At 43.4% G+C, this 18,441-nt stretch overlaps 2 protein-coding genes across 3 annotated transcripts in view; one reads left to right on the top strand and one right to left on the bottom strand.

Annotated features, from left to right (window-relative positions):
• Positions 1–1,031: 1,031 nt before the first annotated feature.
• Positions 1,032–9,221, top strand: AAMDC (adipogenesis associated Mth938 domain containing). 2 transcript variants are annotated; one of them, XM_009286133.2, is made up of 4 exons: positions 1,032–1,242; positions 2,782–2,932; positions 7,193–7,288; positions 8,057–9,221. In XM_009286133.2, exons 2-4 carry the CDS (start codon positions 2,801–2,803, stop codon positions 8,195–8,197), a joined length of 369 nt encoding a protein of 122 aa, XP_009284408.1. In that variant the 5' UTR covers positions 1,032–1,242; positions 2,782–2,800; the 3' UTR covers positions 8,198–9,221. The 2 variants fall into 2 exon arrangements, with proteins under 2 accessions (XP_009284408.1, XP_019329438.1); XM_019473893.1 differs by lacking the exon at positions 1,032–1,242 and adding an exon at positions 1,487–1,567.
• A 5,692-nt stretch (positions 9,222–14,913) lies between these two features.
• INTS4 (integrator complex subunit 4) overlaps positions 14,914–18,441 on the bottom strand; it is a 38,794-nt gene continuing 35,266 nt past the window's right edge. The window contains exon 22 of the mRNA XM_019473892.1: positions 14,914–15,631. Coding sequence (XP_019329437.1) covers positions 15,438–15,631 — 194 coding nt within the window. The 3' untranslated portion in view covers positions 14,914–15,437. The remainder of the gene's footprint in view (positions 15,632–18,441) is intronic.

Raw genomic sequence — 18,441 nt, forward strand, 5'->3', positions numbered from 1 at the left:
TTCCATATAGGCTCCTTGCATACACTTGGATTTTGCCTCCTTGTAAACTCTTCTGCTTCCTCTGTTTCCCATGTTTTTAAACTCTCATAACTTTGCCTATAGATTCCTGAACCATTTCTCCTCCTCGTCTCTGTGTTTGGACTACTGCGATATACAGAAATTGCTATTTTAGGTTATACTTGTGAGTCGTACAGTTCATGGTCTCTTTTGATCTTAAGTGGTACCGTATATTTTGGTACTGTACATTTGTCATGGTGAATAATTAAAAAACCAGCTCATTTGTTGGGGAAATATTTTCCTACTCCTTGCTGATTGGTGATTGGACCGTGCCCTGCATCAAGAATGTCCAAAGTTCCTGTTGAAAAGTTCATTCTTACTCCATTTTAAGATATTCTTATTAATTCAAATAACCTGACCTTACTGATATTCTCTGGCAGTATTATGGGAACTAGTTTTCGATTACAGATTTTCATTTATGGCTTTTAAGTTTTGTTTCTTCCTTTCTGCTCTTTACTTACTTTTGTGCTGTTTGGAAAAGATCATGTGGAACCCTTGCTCTCCCGTTTGCAGTTTGTGCCTGTTTGATTGCACAGTCCCAGCCTTGTAATACTATTTGGATTGGGAAATCTGATCTTCCTAATCATTTTATTGTTCATTCACCTCCGTCTAACCTCCAGGTCTAATTCTGCCGCTTCCTCTCAAAACTAGCACAGGCAAAAATTATTTTCATTGTTCAGAGCCAGGTTCTGGATGGTTTATTCAGCCTTTACTCTTTGGTTGAGGCGTGATTTCATTCTGTTGGGACTACTGCTGGTTATTTCTTCTGCTATAATCTCCCTTCAAGCAGATTTTTGGAAAAATAGTCTTACGAACCTTTGTTTGAATCCATTGCGTTGCAGATATATAATGAGAGAATCTAGAATATACGAATCCAGGCAAGTTTCGCTCCCCTGTAGCTGCTTGCCGGGCTTCCTGTTTGGCAGGGCACATGTGCCGCTAACGTGACAAAGGAGCAAGAAAGAAAAGAATCGCCCCACTATTCTGTGGAAGAAGCTCCTCTGGCAGGCTCAGCCCTGTGCCGAATCCAAAGTAACGCAATTTTTACTTCATGCGACGTTTGAAGCGGGATACTGAGCTCTGCTCCTGGCAATCCGAGAAGAGCATGTCCTGTCTGGCCATACTCTGGTTTGCTGTAGCACGTGCAAGACAGAAAGGGAGGCTTCCAGGAGGACTGGAAGCCTGGTAATGCAAAGATTTCTCTTTTGTGAGCACTCTTTCTTTAATTCATGCCACCAGGGTTCCTATGATTGATTTTTTTTTTTCCCGGTGAATTTGAACAATTAAAGGGTGAGGAACTGTGTATCTGGAAGGATCTGCCACTGAGGTTTTCTGGATTCTGGAAAGAGCTTAAAAAGCAAAGGGTGAGAAACTGTGTATCTGGAAGGATCTGCCACTGAGGTTTTCTGGATCGGCAGAAGAGCAGAGCTCTCTCTACCGCAGAAACAACCAGCTTTCTTCAATATGCGGGTTTCAGACCATCTTCCTTCTGAACTGGAAGGGCAGAAAGGTGACTCTACCCTTGAGACGCGTCAGTTGACTGCCACGCTAGTCTAACACGTTTCCAGGGTATTGCTGTGTGATTCCTATCTTGCCATCGAGTGCCAGAATCACACCAGCGATCAGACTGCAGTAACATGAAGGACTGTGAAGAGGGCGTGAGCTTTCATGGTGCGGTGAGGCGGTACTTTCTGAGGCAGAGTCCCTGCCCTGCTGATGCCCAGCTGTGACCGTGATAGCAGATCTAAAAATTACTAGGGTTAATAATACCAAAAAGCGGCTGGTCTGTAGCAGCGCTGATAAGGCCTCAGCTGGAGCACTCTGTCTAGTTTCAGGCAACAGACATCAAAGAAAGGGGCATGCCAGTTGTTGGCTGCCAGGGAAAAAGGGGAAAATAAGCAGAGATTTAGAAAACATGACTGAAGGGAAGTGAAGTTTATTTAATCTAAAAGAAGGGAAAACAGACTGAGAGTTAAGTCCTCAGGAAAACAAAAGATGATGGAAAAGATTAAGCTGTTCTCCTTGTCCACAATAGAAAGGATTAGAAATGCTGGTTTTAAGTTGAAACAGTGAGACTGAGGTCAACATTAGAAAAGATGTTATTTGGGTGCTTATGTCCTGAGACATTACACAGGGAGACTTGGCCTCTGTAAGGAGTGACTAGGGGAAGAAGGCTTGACCCCTTTAGGTCCCTGAAAGTCTTGTTTGCTGAAGCAATATGGCAGTGCCATTGTCTTGTTGACAGCTTTTCTGTTGGGTTGGTTTGTTTGGGATTTTTATTAACCTCATTTGCTGTCTTAAATTAATAAACCGATACATGCCAATGTGGTTTAGAGGGCCGAAGAAACAGTGTCTCTCTCAGATATTTTAGGAAATTATTGTCATCTTCATTGTAGGTTTTAGGGCAAAGATTAAAACCCAGATACGAGAGGATATTCTGGGACCTGATCCCTGTTGATAGTTTTAAAAGTTGAGCACCCAATACTTGTACAGATTTAGCATGTAAAATGATTTGCCCCAAATCCTGCACAAAATCCCCAAGAGGACTGGTAATTCAACAAATCTGCCGATCCTCAGTTCAGTTCTGTTGTCACAAAATCACGTGGATAAAGTCTGCAACAGCGTTTCCTTCCCAGCTCCTTGGGGCAAGGACAGAATTTTCCGTTTTTATTAACGTGCTGCATATGTTAGCCTGATGTTATGTATTAAATATCCTTTTTCCAGACTTTGCTTCAACTTTGTGATGTCTTCCCCTGAAATTGCTTCCCTTTCTTGGGGTCAGATGAAGGTGAAAGGCTGCTCTACAACGTATAAGGACTGCAAAGTATGGCCGGGAGGAAGCCGAACCTGGGATTGGCGAGAAACTGGGACCAATGTAAGTTTGCTGTTTACGATCCATCCTGCATTTTAAGCGGGACTCTGAGAATAGTCCAGAGAAGAGTTGTTAAAGTTCCAGCCAGGACTCTGAGAGTGGTCCAGAGAAGAGTTGTTAAAGTTCCAGCCAGAAATTCAGCAGGCTGCCTTTTGCTTTCATCTAATCGTTAGACTTTCCCTGGTAAGAACGGAGTGTATGTTTCAGAAGTGACTGTGCGGAGAGGTCAGAGGACTGCAGACACGGAACGTCCTACAGGTGACAGGGTGTAACGACTGTTGTCACCAGTCCTCACAGCTACCCCGACCAGACCGCTCTCACACACCTTAGAGCTCTCAAACGGCATTCTGCGTTTGATTAAGAGCGCCATTGTCGCTCAGATGCTGGTAACAACCTCTTTTCAGGCTGTGTAAACAAAAGTTGTCTTGAGTGAGATAGGAAAAAAATTTATGGGCAGTTAAAAGAAATCGTCAGTAACTGACCTTATGTGTTTGGAAGACAGCAACGCATGTGGTTTAGTTTACATCCTTTTCCTTGGGGTCCCTTGTACTTGTTTCAGAGGAAAAATATGCAGATACAGTGTCATATGCACTAGTTTCTCCGTGAAAAGCTCACAGTCTAGCTAACCACCCAATGACTTCTCTTGGTAGCCATATACTAAGTACTTGCCCTCACAATTTTTAAACTTTATCTGTGAATGCTAATAGAATCGTATAAAAGTACATGGAATAGTATTGACGTTCCAGATTTAGAAGCAGCATAATGTCTGTTGCATTAGGAACTCGATGATAATTCTCCCCGTATTAGGGCTTGCACTAGAATAGCTGTATTGGCTAGGAAAAAACCCAAACCATACTTTCTAAGTGAAAGTTAAAGCACAAAAGAACTACATAGTGATCAGGCCTTGGACCCAGCACCTGCAGCTGTGTCCACACAGAGGACTGTTGAATTCATTTTGGCACAATTGAAGGGCAGAACCTTTTGTTTTGGAACTTCATCTATAATCCGTAGGGGAACAGAGGTTTTTTAAGCTGTCAGAGTTCAGTTTATACAGAGTATATAACGCCAAGAGAAAGGTAGTGCTGTTATGCAAAGATACCCGTACCTTGCAGAGAGAAAGATAGCTGTGTATGTAACCTTTTTAAATGCATTTCATTTATGGTCTGATTATAAAAAATGAAGTTTTCGCTGGCTGTTTGGGGGGGGGGGGGTGGGGGGGGGGGGGGGGTTGTGCGGTGAGAGTCGCTTTTGGTTTGTCTGACAGTACTGTTTTCCTGGTTTATACGCACGTATGATGGGAGAAGCAGAACAGATACAGTAGCTGAAAAGTTCCCAACTAGTTCCCAGCTCAATCACATTTTGATATTCATTCCGACCACTTGAAAACTTTGGTTTCACGTTATAACCACCCACTAGCATTTAGGAGGCTGTGCTTTCCTTTTAAAGTTTCTAACAAGGGATATCTTCAGGTGACAGATAAAAGCTTTAAGTCCATAAAAGTGCTTAGAGGAGTCCTCCAACTGAAACAAGAAAAACGAGTCTATGTTAAATTAAAATCAGAGGGGGGAAAAAAGAAAAAGGTTGGGTTATTTGGAGAGGTAGGTTTTCTGGCATCCTTTTTATATCCTCAGGAAGTAAAAAAATACCTATTTATCTTTTGCCTTATTCTATAGGTTACTTGTAAAGCTCCTGCTTTAGGTCGGTTCTATCCCCCTTGCAGCTATGAGGAGTTAGGTGATTTGGTTTAAAAATGAATAGCAAGCGACAAATGTGAGAATAGAACTAAGCTTTTCTAGACTGCATCTCCAACTCTAGAAGAACTATAAAAAAGTTAATCCCATCAGCACTGGAAACAGCAGGATTCACCAGATGCATTTTCTGTGCGTTTCCTCATGGTGGACTACAGTGTGTCTGCTTTCTTTGAGCATGTTTTTCCTGGGGGTAGGTGGAGCTGAAGTTTGGGAAACAAGCAGCGCTGGTCATGTCCCACACTCTAGTTGGAAATAAATTGCTTCCTTTCCTTCTCTGCTATCAGACTGCTCTCTAGTACGTAATTCTTTCATCGGGAAAATTGTATAACTGGCTCTGCAAGGTTCTGTAACTAAGTACTAATAGTTCTTATGGCCTTAACCCTTGGGGATGAAAGGCAGCCTCCCTGGCTGGCTGGATTTCAGTGCCATCTGCTAACGGGAGAAGAGAAGTAGGAATCCTGAAAGGAAGACCGGAGCACAAAACAGGCAAGAAATTCCGCTGCCCTTTCTCTTTCCCTCCAGCTGTCAAATCAGCAATGATACAGTGATTCCGTTGTGTTACATGTTTCCTTTAATGACACTAGTTTCCTGTGAAACATGTGGAAGCCCCCGCATCAGCATGTCTTGTGTAACCGAAGAAAATCCTTTTATTCCATGGCTTTAATGTCTCAGGAGTACTTATCGTATGACAGCAAACCTTCCCCAGCGATCTAATTATTGTAATTGCAGTAAACCGTACCAGTTCTTTTTGTCTAAGTTTTGAGTCTGCTTTAAAATCCCCAAAGGCAAAGCATTACCTGTTCTGTCATAAACATGTACTTGCAGTGATTCGGTCTGAGGAAGCTCTGCCTGCTGAAGTGACCTCCGCATTCCAGGTGTGGATATCAAATGTAAATGGACTAAGGGGAACACAATTTGGAGAACCGTAAAGGTGGACAATCTCTGTTGCTGAAATTCCAGATACCAGCCAGGCTAAAGACTTTCTGGTGGGATAAATTTAATCCACTCATTGAAAGCGGCACTCTACCATGGAAGGTCTCCCTCACCTGTAACTTCAGGAGCTCATGTGCTCGTTTCAGCTTGAAAAGTCTTGCTTGCTCTGTTCTGCATTGACAGGGCTGAGAAGAGAACTCCTCTGACACCTTGTGAGAGGCTGCAGCATCAGCTGCTGACGACTTGGGCAGGGGAAAAAGAATAGCAGAGGACCCAAGGACATCAAAGAGTAAAGCTCACTAACAATGGAACAACAGAAACCAGTTGTTAAGCTGGTGCTTTGACCTTAATTCATTGGAAGAATGTAGTATTTTCTGGAAGTATAGGGGATAAAGATATATGGGCATCTCCATAAAAATAACATTCTCCAGGAGTCCACCACGGTGTTGCCTACTTCAAGTGAGAAACTCATCTCAGTCCTCTAAAAGAATTTAAGAATCCTACCAAAAAAAAGGGGGGGAGGGGGCAAATAGTATTATTTATGGTTTAAAAAAAATGCACACCATTGAGGGGCCAAACTCTGGCCACAGGTTGTACAGTATCTTACTCTTGGCCATGCAGAGATACACAGAAATTGAATCCAGGAGGAGAATTAGTGTGACACAGTGCTTTACATTAACATTACAGGCGTATTTGTGGATTCATATGTTTAAAGCGTACTAGTAGTAAATGGGTGTACTTCTTCAAAAACTCAGTCAACATGCTGTTAAAGCTCTTCTTTTCTTCTTTGAGGAATTTGCTTTCAAATATTCCTTTCTCAAAATTAAGAATAGTGCAGAAGTTGAAACTGTTAATTGAAATGAAGCTAACCAATATGTTTCAGTCCTCTTTGGTAAATGAGATTTGCAAAGTAAACAAGAAAAGAATTTAATCATTTTAATTATTTGAGGAGCTCTTTGTAATTAGAGTGAACTTCGTCTTGCCACAATCTTTATTACAAAAAGGTTTTGTTCATTTGAAAACAAAGGGCGATAGGTTGCAATTTATTGATTTCACTTTAACTTTTAATATTTATAAAATGCTAGTTGTTAGATATAAATGTTTTAGAAAGGTGTAATGCATCTTTTTATTTTTAACCGTTTAATAAAGTGACTCTTTGTAATTAGAGTGAACTTCGTCTTGCCACAATCTTTATTACAAAAAGGTTTTGTTCATTTGAAAACAAAGGGCGATAGGTTGCAATTTATTGATTTCACTTTAACTTTTAATATTTATAAAATGCTAGTTGTTAGATATAAATGTTTTAGAAAGGTGTAATGCATCTTTTTATTTTTAACCGTTTAATAAAGTGATAATATTGCCATCAATTGATTAACTATCATCCTTCATCTGCATATAAAATGCCTTTTTTCACTACCAACGTTACCTACTGTGTGTATGCAGAAAAGAGTGTTGTGTTACATTTTGGTACTGCTAATTTACCCTGCTGCTCCGTGGACAGTTTCAAAACATATAGACGAAGCTTTCCTGGTTGACGCTGTCAGTACACAGACTATTATTTTCTTCCCCTGACACTTAGCATTCTCCAGGAGTGCAACCAGCTGACCTTGAAGAAGTCGTCAGGAAGGGTGTTAAAACTGTGGTGATTGGTCGTGGCATGAGTGAGGCTTTGCAGGTAGGTTTTTGTTCTGTGATAAACATAAACTAGAACTGGCTGTTTTCCCTCCCCCTCTGATTAGTGTGTGCGTGTGGGGGAACCTATGATGCTTTCCTAAGAGGGAAAAAATTCAGGATGCTGAATTAGCATGACTGTGCTCCTGCCAGGAGTCACTCTCCTCCTGAAAGAAACATCATGTACGCTCCTCTCTGTTGGTGTCAATGTCAAGCAGTGAACAGGCTTTCGTTCTGCTACAGGAGTAATTTAAACAAGGAGAATTTTTCACAATGTCATTAAGTTCCCCCTCTTAGAATAGGTTATGAACTCACCCTCTAGCCTGCTGTAAATACTTTGATAATTAGGTGTTTTTGTTACTAATGCTGGCAGGGTGTCATTTCAGCAGATAAACTAGCTACAGAAAGCTCAGAAGTGCTGAGCTTCACTTCATGAGAAGCAATTCTTTAGTTTTTCAGTGAGGTAAGTAACACCTTCTTTAGATTAATTACCTTTAGCTCCAATTCTATTCCTTTCGTAAGAAAGGGCTGCCTGTTAAACCGTGTTAAGGAGAGATGGGAGGCGTGTATATAAAAGTAGCTTTACTGAAGAGAAAAAAACTATATATCAGTCGTAGAAATATCTGAGCATATTATCAGTTTGGGTACTATCAGTTACTTAAGTGCCCCTACTAACAAATGCCATCAGCACCTGTTTTTCTTCAAGCCTTACAGTGTGAGGGGGGGAAAAGAATCTAATACTTGCTCTTCCCATTTCCTTTTCTCTTTGGAGGTTCCACCATCTACTGTGGACTACCTGAAGAAAAACGGGATTGATGTGTTGGTCTTGCAAACAGAGAAGGCTGTGGAGGAGTACAATGCCCTGGCTGCTCAGGGTGTCAAAGTGGGGGGAGTCTTCCATTCAACCTGCTGAAGCGTTACAGCTCATTCCGCCTTCCTTGACCGCAGCCAAATCACGGACACGCCTCTCCGCTGAATCAAATTACAGTCAACAGAGTGTGGACTTACGTGCCAAGGCATTTGTGCACTGACCATCTAAAATGCAAGGGCAGTTTATTAGTTCAGGATTTAAACAAATGGAGTGCTCACAAAAAGGAGCCTGTTAATGAAATCAGTTAATTACAGAACCATTGCCATACATCCTTGAGATTGACCTAATCTTCCTCTGAAGACTGTCCGTATTCTGGTTACTGAACTTTTCAGCTGTTGGCTAAATTAAGATACTAGGTTTTGAATACTTTTATTGGGAAATGTCCCAAAATTCCATTATTGGCTATTGGAATGCAGCCGTAAGATAGCTGACGAGTACAATCAAGTGGTAGACACGAAGCGGCGGTAAAGAAGCGCTTTACCACCACTGTATAAATAAGTTAAAAAGGAAATAAATTAAAAAGCGAACCCAGAACATACAACTTTGCCTCCTGCTGCCGACTTCAGTCAGGATATTGGCTGTGCAGATCTCTTTGTGATGATTCAGGAACATCAGATAATTTAGCACTTTTAAATTTTACATTGAACCTGGAAAAAGGAAAAAAAAAATGTCTACAGGGATTTTCCATAACATCTGGGCCTTAAAGAATTTTCCTATTAATTGTGAATTGTGAGGATTGAGTTGTGGAATACAGATCTATTCAAAAGTCCCTACGCGCTTAAAATCGTCAGAAAGATTTGTCACAAAACTAGAGTTTGCGACATAAAATGTCGATCTTTAGGAAATCAGTCTAAATTGCTGCTAGCAAGGTGCTGCTCGCAAGCTGGGGATGGATGTGAGAATTCTTACTGGTCGTCGTCATCTGATGGTTCAAACGGTGTGCCAACAAGCACGTTATTACACTGAAAATTTAAAAAGTTCTCTTAATTGCTTCTATTAATGTTACAAGTTACCTGCTGTAGATCTTTTTTCCCCACCAGGCTCACTAATTCTTGATCTGTGCATATTAAGTCTGTGTCTATTAATGAAAGTACAAAGATGACACATAAGCCCTGAGGCACTTCGAGCCGTCCAAGTAGTAGCAGAGAGGCTTAGATGGGTACGGGAACGCGCTGACTTTCCCAAGACCCAAGAATAACCCTTCGCAAAATACTATGTTCTTTTTGTGTTTATTTGCTCTAGTAATCCTTTAAAACCTTTCATCTGATAAAATACGTGGTGTAAAAGCAAAGGGAAAGCGAGGACTTGGGAAGTTTTATCTTGCCATCTCCTGATTACAGCAATATTTTCTATTAGTGTAGCTATATTTGAGGCAACATCTTCTCTAAACGGGCAAGAACTGCCTTTCCAGCTGCGTCTGCGTTCTCTGACACAGCAGCCGGTATAATGCTCGTCGTAACTGCCATGACATTGTTCTGAATAACTCGCACGGTGTGAAGTAGAAGGTGAACCACTGACCCGGAAGACCGTAGGCATCCCAAGGGAACGCCAGTAGAACCAGTTCCTACCGGTCCGCAGGGCGTGAAGACTTTTTGCACTAAATGTTGTTATCTTATAGCGGAGGTGGTTCGACTCTCTTGATCGCAGTCACGTATTTGCATTATTTCATGAGCTTTTGGGCCTCAAGGCAGCCTTAAATAGGAAGAGGCTTTGTAAGGCTTTTACTGAGAGGACAATTCCAGTTTTTTAAGTACTGCAGTATGCGTGTTACACTGTTAGGAGAAGTTGAGCAAACACCTAATCTTTCACCTCCAGGGGTTTTTTTCCTTTTTTTATTTTTATATTTTTGTATTAATGATGTGGCATATTAATGATGAAGCCACATTCAACAAAACCGCTCGGTCCAGGTCCTGCATTTGAGAAAAATACCGTGGGCTCCTCACACTGGTGCTACCTGTTTTGTCCTCCCCCAACGCATGAGAGGAGCACGGCCCGTTTAGCGCTGCCAGGTGACTTTCAGAGGTGCGCCCTGCCCGGCTTTGTGCTGCAGCCTCTTAATTGTTCCTTTCATTCGGCAACCGGTAGGATACAGAACATTCCACTTCTAAAACGGGGAGCTGCAGCGTGCAAAGAAACGGATTTCCCTTTTTAAAGGTAAACTGCTACGGTTTGCTACCGTCGGTACAAAATTTCGGTGTCAGCAAGGCGATAATCTGCTGCAAGTCTTTTCCATCTGTATCTTCTATTACTGCTCTCGTCACAGCTTCCTGCGTCAGCTTTGTCAGCTCCCACAAAAGCATCTGCTCCACTTGGGCTGCTCCAGTCACTGAAAGCCCAATTTCCTTCTCGGTGCCTGAAATTGCTTTGCTACATGGTGGAAACAGCTAGGACCGATTCAGCGAAAAATCCAAACAGAGCTCAAAACGGTATCTTTATTAAATCGCCGCTTTCAGCTAGAGCCGTAAATAATTTCTTAAAATGACGGGCTCATCGCCCAAGTCGTGGGAATGCACTTTTATGGGGCCGGCTTTCTCGCGTACGCCGCTTCTCTGCCTCCCACCAGGAAACCGATCTCCCAGTAGGCAGTGAACTCCCACCCTGACGCTCTCGCTAAGGCAGAGCCGCGGCTGGGCTGGGTGCCAGGAAGATTCCACCCCAGCTGCTCCGCCGCCGAGCGGGTCGGTCCCCAGCCCTTATCTTTGTCAAGCAGCACGCGGGAGCTGGCAGCCAGGAGGAGCGGGCCGTAAAAAGGCTTACAGGCACACCGAACGCAACGCGCCCAGCATTTTCAAGGGGCATCAGGCAGCATTTGTGCGAAGCCTAGCATCTACGAGCCTTCAAACTTTATTTTGAAGTCCCACTAATACTGCATTCGCAACTTGTCAAGTAAAAAGGCAGCCTGCTCCCGCATTCCTAGAGCCTGCTACTAAGAATAAACTGGAAGACGCACGTGAAATAAGATGAAAATAATGATTGTGCCTCTGACTGGGTCAAAAGATTTGAGAACTCAGACAAGCGAGACAGGAATCCAGAGGAAACCCATCTCCGTGAGCTGGAACCCAAGATGATGTCATATGGTCCTGATTTAAATGCGTGCCCCGTTCTTTCGTCTCCCGAAGAACCTTCTTTGTACTTTTTGCAGTGACTCTACCCGCCCACTTAGTTTTTCTGTACTTTTTAGAATAAGATATGTGAAAGCCACAGCAGGTTTGAGTTAATATCTCATAATCTTCAACTTTGTTCCAAATACATTTACGCAGTGTTTTAAGCGTTCTTGACTTGATAATTGCATTACTTACTTTCGGAGTTCTAAGAATTGGCCTCATGAATTTCAATGGACTTGAGCAATCTGATTATGAATTTCACATTAACAGCATTCAGAGCTAGGCTTCCCCCGCACACAGATGCCATGTATAATTAAATCTGAAGAGTTAACGGTCAACACGACAACACATTTTTCAAACCACCAAGCTACGCCCCTTTCATGTGAGTTCAGCCTTTTCTTCTCTCTGCCAGATTCTTGACCCGCTTTCTTCCCTTACATCTAACGAGGAGGTAAAATGCGGAGGTGGGGGGTGTTTGAACAATGAATTTTGAGCAAATTATTTGTCCTTGCTTCTAGATTGCTCGGTCTCCCTGCAGCTCGGTGCTGGCACCATGGTCCTACGCTTGCAAACATCTGCGAGAACAGAACCTCCCCCTACTTGGGTGACTGTGATCTGAAGGCCTCTGTTCCCTCTTCAACAGAGATGAAGGATGCAAATTATCTTTGTGCATGAGTTTTTTGGTTTTCTTTTCATTCTAAGATCAATCTTTTAGGCTATTGCGGTGCAGAAATCCCACACTTTTAGCCAAAATTAAAGGACAACTGGTGAACGGGTAGAGATGCTTCTGAGATGACACAAAGTCCTGGAGTTCCATGGAGAGCATGAACTCCAGTATTTTGGAGAGCAGAAAAGCCTAAATGTCTCAAACCTGGGGGGTGGGAGGAAAAAGTCAACATCTAGATTTAAACAACTACAACAAAATCTTGGAATACTTACCTCTGATACAAATTTCCTTTCAGATTTCCTGTGTGTTGGAACATGGTGTGAAAATGCACTTAAAAGAGAAAGTAAGCTAAAATAAATTGGAGATCAAGGTAAGCAGTTTAAAACAAAACAAAACAAAAACAAACCACAACCAAAAAAAAAAACCCACAAAAGCAAATACATATTCAGTAGTAAGGGAGAGGGTAGAGAATAGCCGCAAGAGAGTGGCAGTGAACTGTACAGAAAGACCTGCTACAACATCATGTGTTTATAAGGGATGTTTTATCAGGGCCTGTAGCGACAGGACAAGGGGGAATGACTTTTAAACTAAAGGAGGGCAGATTCAGACTAAATATGAGGAAGAAATGTTTTACGCTGAGGGTGGTGAGACGCTGGCCCAGGTTGCCCAGAGAGGTGGTGGATGCCCCATCCCTGGAAACATTCCAGGTCAGGCTGGACGGGGCTCTGAGCAACCTGATCTAGTTGAAGATGTCCCTGCCCACGGCAGGGGGGTTGGACTAGATGAGCTTTAGAGGTCCCTTCCAACCCAAACCACTTCATGATTCTATGTTTACTACTCTGCTTACCTGCACAGCAGGGAAATCAAAGGAATCTTGGAAAGAGTACAGTATTAAGGAAACAGCATTTGACAATGAATTTTAAGATCATCAGTGTTACAGAACACTTTTTTTTCAGTTCAGCTAAAATGATGATGAGTTAGTCATCTGCTTGAATAGATGAAACCTAAGAAGAAAAGGAGAACCTAGGATTTCTTCCATGATTCAAACTAGGGATCAGAGAAAAAACTACAGGATGATACCAAGAAGAGAAGCCAACTGTGGAATACTCTCATTAGAAGACTGGAAATGTCTTAAATTTTCAAGTGGTTTTAGGCATCTGAAATTACAGATGAAGAACTTTTCTATAGCCCTTCAGTATTTGATTCTCAGTTGGTGGTAATACAGAAGGCAAGTGATCTTTGCCTAGTATGTCATACAAAAGGAGCTCAAGCACAGCATGAGGGCAGCAAAACAGTTGCAATTTGTTCCAGTGCTCAGAAAAAGAGAGAAAGAGGCCAAGATTTTGATACTGAAAATGAAAAAAAAAAAAAGATATCCAGAATGGAGTAGCTGTTTGGTCCTCTGTGGCCTGGGAACAAATGATAAATCATAGCCCAAACACCGATAACCACAGAGCAGGCAAATGACCTTGAGGAAAGGCAGAGTTTACGCCAGACAGCTGGGTAACACCAGGACCTGGGGGGTTTATCTGCAGGCCCGGGAGGAGCACGAAAGCTTCGCTGTGCTGCCCATCAATATTGCGCCGCGCTGACAGCGAAGGGCGGCCTTCAGGGCTGAACAGGCGTTCCCTCGGGCCCCGTCTCTGCTCTGCCTCCCAAAGCATCAGTCGTGGTCTGGAGCACGCGGACACCATTTAAATCGGAAGCCTTTACTGGGATGACAAACTGCAGAAGTACTGGTGAAGTGCAAAATTAAGAGAGGAGGGGAAAAAAAAAAAAGTGTAATGGGCTAGCTCAACTCCTCAAGTGTCTGCCCGGTCGCAGCTTCATAATGAGAGATGTACATCAACCCCTGTCCCCTGGGAACTGAACCGAGGATGCCGAAGAGAAGTCAGACGGTAACAACGCAGCTGTTACACGCGCAGGAGGTTTTCAAAGCAGTGCCCTAAAGGTGAAATACCAAAAACCAGTTTGTAAGCGCAGTAGCAGTAAGAAAGGATATTTAATTCAAGAATACCTAAAGCAGCTGAATAGTTTTAGGGTTATGAGTCTTTGGGCCCCAACATGTCAGTCCTAAAAAATTAAAACAAAAAACTTGCAGTAATCCCTTCTTAGCCCAGACCACGCAGGCCTGCATGTTCACTCATATAATAAAGAGGAAACAGATCTGCGCGAGTTTTCCAATTTTATTGTAGGAAAGGACATAAGGGGTTATTATTTACACTGATCTCTGTACAACTGGAAAGTATTTCTTCACTGCTTTGTTTACTTTTTTTAGCAATTGATTGACGAACACAGGTAACGTTTGGTTGCCACGCTACAGAGTTTCACACATTAAGTGCTCTGAGAAAATCCTACCAGGGGATTGCTACAAATCATTGGAGATTCCTCAGTCCGCTGAAGCCTTGCACACGGGAGCGACGCGCAGACACGCTTCCCGACAGGAATGCCAGAAGGAAGTGCCTGTCCCTCGGCACTCCCAGCTCACCCGCTTCGGGGAACACGGACAAGCTGCCTGACTGCTGCTTAACTGAGAGCATGTTCCGCTACTTCAGCCGACCAGAGAGACTTCGACTGCCAAAACTGCTGCTGAATTGAAAAACTAAACAATTTTCTCATCTCGGCAAGATTGGTTCAGGCCAAGATCACCACGCAGAAACGGAGTCTGTAAAACTTAGTGGGATGGAGTTAGTAATTTTTCAACCCGTGGTATTTAATCGCATTGTTCCTAGAGGCGTACAAATGTGCAAGAGACTTGGATTACAAAACATACTGTTTTGTTGCTGTAACTCAGCTAAACCCCATGTCCTGCTAACTGAAGTTTCTGCTGCTTGCACCAACGGGTTCCTCCTCCCCCCGCACCACAACGTGGACAACCTGTGCCCTCCCCAAAACTGTACTAGCTTCAGTACGGGATGTAAAATAGCTCAGGATTGAGCCTACGGCAATTGGCAGTTGCACTTTGAGACGCAGTTCCCACACAAGAACAGCAGGACTTTAGATTTTATTTTTTTCTTTACTAAGAATTTAGGTACCAATGCACAAATACAAGTTTTAGACATTTAAAAAAAAAACCTAACAAAACAACAAACCTCAAACTCCTTAGCTTTCATTTCAGAGTACAGTAAAAATAACATTGATTTATGTGCCTAAGCATTTACATAGTAAATACATAGCAGAAAACCTAGAGGCCTTGGAGAGAAACTTTTGGCAAGTGAAAACTGAAGATACAGCCCAATGAAATACTACTGGAATGCTGAGAACTGTCTTGATTTTGTTGATTCAATATAGAAACACCTGCATTTTCTTGAAACTACCCTTAACTAGCTGAATAACTCCTGCATCGGTCTATCTGCTTCTTAACAGAGGAGACCAATCGTTCTTCGGCAGCTTTATTTCTATGGTTGACTGGTGTAAGTCTGTTTTGGTTTGGTTCACTACCTTGGAACACAGCATGTTGTTTTCAGGTAACCCAACAATCCCATAAATGTATTTCTTTTGGCGTCAGACTTCACCGTCTGGCAGGTTTGGGCATTATATAAACTTTGACGGGTTTGCTGAAGGGTATGGTCCCCTCTATGCTGTTTTCAGATTGCGGGAGAGCCTCCAAGCTCTCGCTCCAGGTAGATTTAGGAATTTTAGCAGATGCCTTGCTCCTGTTGGAATTGTAGGCCAGCAGCAACCGCACTTCAATCTGACACGGCTCTGCAGGGGAAAAAAAAAACAGAACGACCCAAACGTGACTTGTCATCACGCAGTGAGCGACCAATACTGAATGAAACTTTCTCTCGCGTATGCTGGGTACAGTACAGAGCCATTCTGGGCTGACCAGAATCCAACCCGGTGCTTGAAAATACAACTTCTGTCGTTGCATTCAGCGTGGCAGAACTACGCATTGTTTTAGATCCCCCCCCCAGCTTTGTCAGAGCTTAAGAAAAAGAATCTCACGACTAACTAACAAATAGCAACTTTCAAAAGTAACTGTTAAAAGTTATTCCAACCAAATAATAATAAAATCGTAAAAGACCATAGAACTAGCAGGTCTTGCTACCTATACTTTTATGGCAGGATCAGGTAAATCCAGACGATGTCTGATAAGCCTCACAGCACAGGAGATTACTCGAGTCAGAGCTTGAAAAAGAATCTCACGACTAACTAACAAATAGCAACTTTCAAAAGTAACTGTTAAAAGTTATTCCAACCAAATAATAATAAAATCGTAAAAGACCATAGAACTAGCAGGTCTTGCTACCTATACTTTTATGGCAGGATCAGGTAAATCCAGACGATGTCTGATAAGCCTCACAGCACAGGAGATTACTCGAAGATTCTCTTCTGTTGGAGGTTTTTACACTGCAAGACAGCCTCTCCCCCTCTTTTACCATCTCAGCAGCCAGACAGATATTCCCAATACTGTCTGTAAGATGATTTGACTTTGTTCTTCTCCCGGTGGTCAAATGGAAACAGGCTTTCAGTCTACGCAGTATGTCCCTGAGCAGCGTGCCGGACTACATCCCCATCAAAATATTCATTTCTAGACTGAAAAACGCGATTCCTTTAGGTTTTCCGTATGGACTTGTACTGGTTTTGGCAGGGGTAGAGTTAATTTTCCTTCAGAGTAGCTCGCATGGTGCTATGTTTTGGATTTGTGACTAAAACGGTGTTGATAACACAGGAACGTCTTAGCTATTGCTGAATGGCGCGATACCCACGAGTTTTCTCACTTTTACCCTTCCCATTCTCTTCCCCATCCCACCGGGGGGGAGTGAGCGAGCACCGGGTGGCCTGTGGGGCTTAACTGTATACCGGGTTAACCCACAACAGGACCCCGTTATGGAAACCTAAATGAAACCTACGTAATTTTAAGATGCGCTGCCCAGAACTGCAGCGGTACTCCAGCCGAGACACCATCCGCACCAGGCAGAACACAAGAAATAACCTTTTCCCACAGTTCTCTCACAGTCCAGCTAACACCTCCCTGAGACTCACCTTTTCGCCATACTGTCAACTCTTCTTTCATTTGTAGCTTGCAGTCCCCTCTATCGCTTCTGCTATACGCCCGTCCCGTAATCCGTGCTCTGTATTTGGGCGTTCTCCTCCCTAAGCACACACTTTTTACTGGCTTTTTACTAAGTTTCACTGTCTTGAATCAAGGCAACTTCTCCATTTTGAGTTCTGACCCCGTTCCCTGAAGCCCTCCCAGCTTGGTGCCCTCCCCACCTTTTATATGCCCAAGTGCCAATGTCACAGTTAACAGTTAAAACGACGGACACCAGAATGGAGTCCTTTGGGGCCACACCGAAAACACCCTTCCAGTGAACGCTGCAGAAGCAGAAATAAGGACTTGGTTCAGCTCCCTCTGGTACAGGATCAACCTTTAAATCCAGATACTTCCACCACTCGTAGAAACAATACCATTTTTTCTTCTCCAAAACAAAACAAAGATCGCAGGATGAACGAGTACACCATGCTATATAAAAAGGAGCACGTGAAAGAACATTGCACTAAACAAAACTGTTGGTTAAAAAAAGATCACCAAATCCTATTAATAACTGCTCAGAAAAAAACCAACACGCATTTGAATAAACGTGAAGGGATTAAAAGAGAACAGGACAAAGGGAGCTGTGAACAAATACTCTCTGCTTTTGTTGTTTGAAGTCCACAAGCCAATTACAGAAGCACTTTCACGGGGAAGTGTGAATGCCAGCTGAGACTGAACGCGAATGTTGGAGTCGCGTATTTCGTCAGAGCTAATGGGTGTTTTTTAGGGCATTAAAAGGGTGAAAGTTTAATCAGCAGTGAAATTATACCGTTGAGTACACACAGTTCCGAAGGTTCTCTGCCCTGCTCAAATACCTGTCAGATCTAAAACAATGAATTACAATGAGTCAGTTTACCATGACTCCTTGCCTTTAAATAAGGATGCAGACCTGACTCCTACAACTGATCTTGCTCTGCACAGAAACGGGTGACCTCACCTTGAATATCTGCTCCCATGTAAAGGCTCCCAGTGCCTTCAAGACTGCTCGCGCAGCCCTGTATTGCGTTTGCGTGGCAAGGCTTTGGCAGCGGGGGGGCTACAGGGGTGGCTTCTGTGAGAAGCTGCTAGAAGCTTCCCCCATGTCCGATAGAGCCAATGCCAGCCCGCTCCAAGACGGACCCGCCGCCCGCCCAGATCGAGCCCAGCAGCAACGGTGGTAGCGCCTCTGGGATAACGTGTTTAAAAAGGGGAAAAAACCACCCTGTGCAACTGCAGCCGGAGAAAGGAGTGAGAATACGTGAGAGAGGAGTGAGAATACATGAGAGAGGAGTGAGAATACGTGAGAGAAACAACTCTGCAGACACCAAGGTCAGGGAAGAAGGAGGGGGAGGAGGTGCTCCAGGCGCCGGAGCAGAGATTCCCCCGCAGCCCGTGGTGAAGACCATGGTGAGGCAGGCTGTCCCCCTGCAGCACATGGAGGTCCACGGTGGAGCAGATATCCACCTGCAGCCCGTGGAGGACCCCACGCTGGAGC

Source organism: Aptenodytes forsteri, unplaced genomic scaffold (genome assembly GCF_000699145.1).
Source record: "Aptenodytes forsteri isolate BGI_AS27 unplaced genomic scaffold, ASM69914v1 Scaffold231, whole genome shotgun sequence".
Lineage (NCBI taxonomy): Eukaryota > Metazoa > Chordata > Aves > Sphenisciformes > Spheniscidae > Aptenodytes > Aptenodytes forsteri.

What these genes read in the sequence shown, in the direction of transcription:
- AAMDC (XM_009286133.2), top strand. Translation starts at nt 2,801, where the DNA reads ATGTCTTCCCCTGAAATTGCTTCCCTTTCTTGGGGTCAGATGAAGGTG. An exon ending in GGCGAGAAACTGGGACCAAT is followed by an intron (nt 2,933 to 7,192) that starts GTAAGTTTGCTG and finishes CCTGACACTTAG; the next exon opens with CATTCTCCAGGAGTGCAACC. An exon ending in GCATGAGTGAGGCTTTGCAG is followed by an intron (nt 7,289 to 8,056) that starts GTAGGTTTTTGT and finishes TTCTCTTTGGAG; the next exon opens with GTTCCACCATCTACTGTGGA.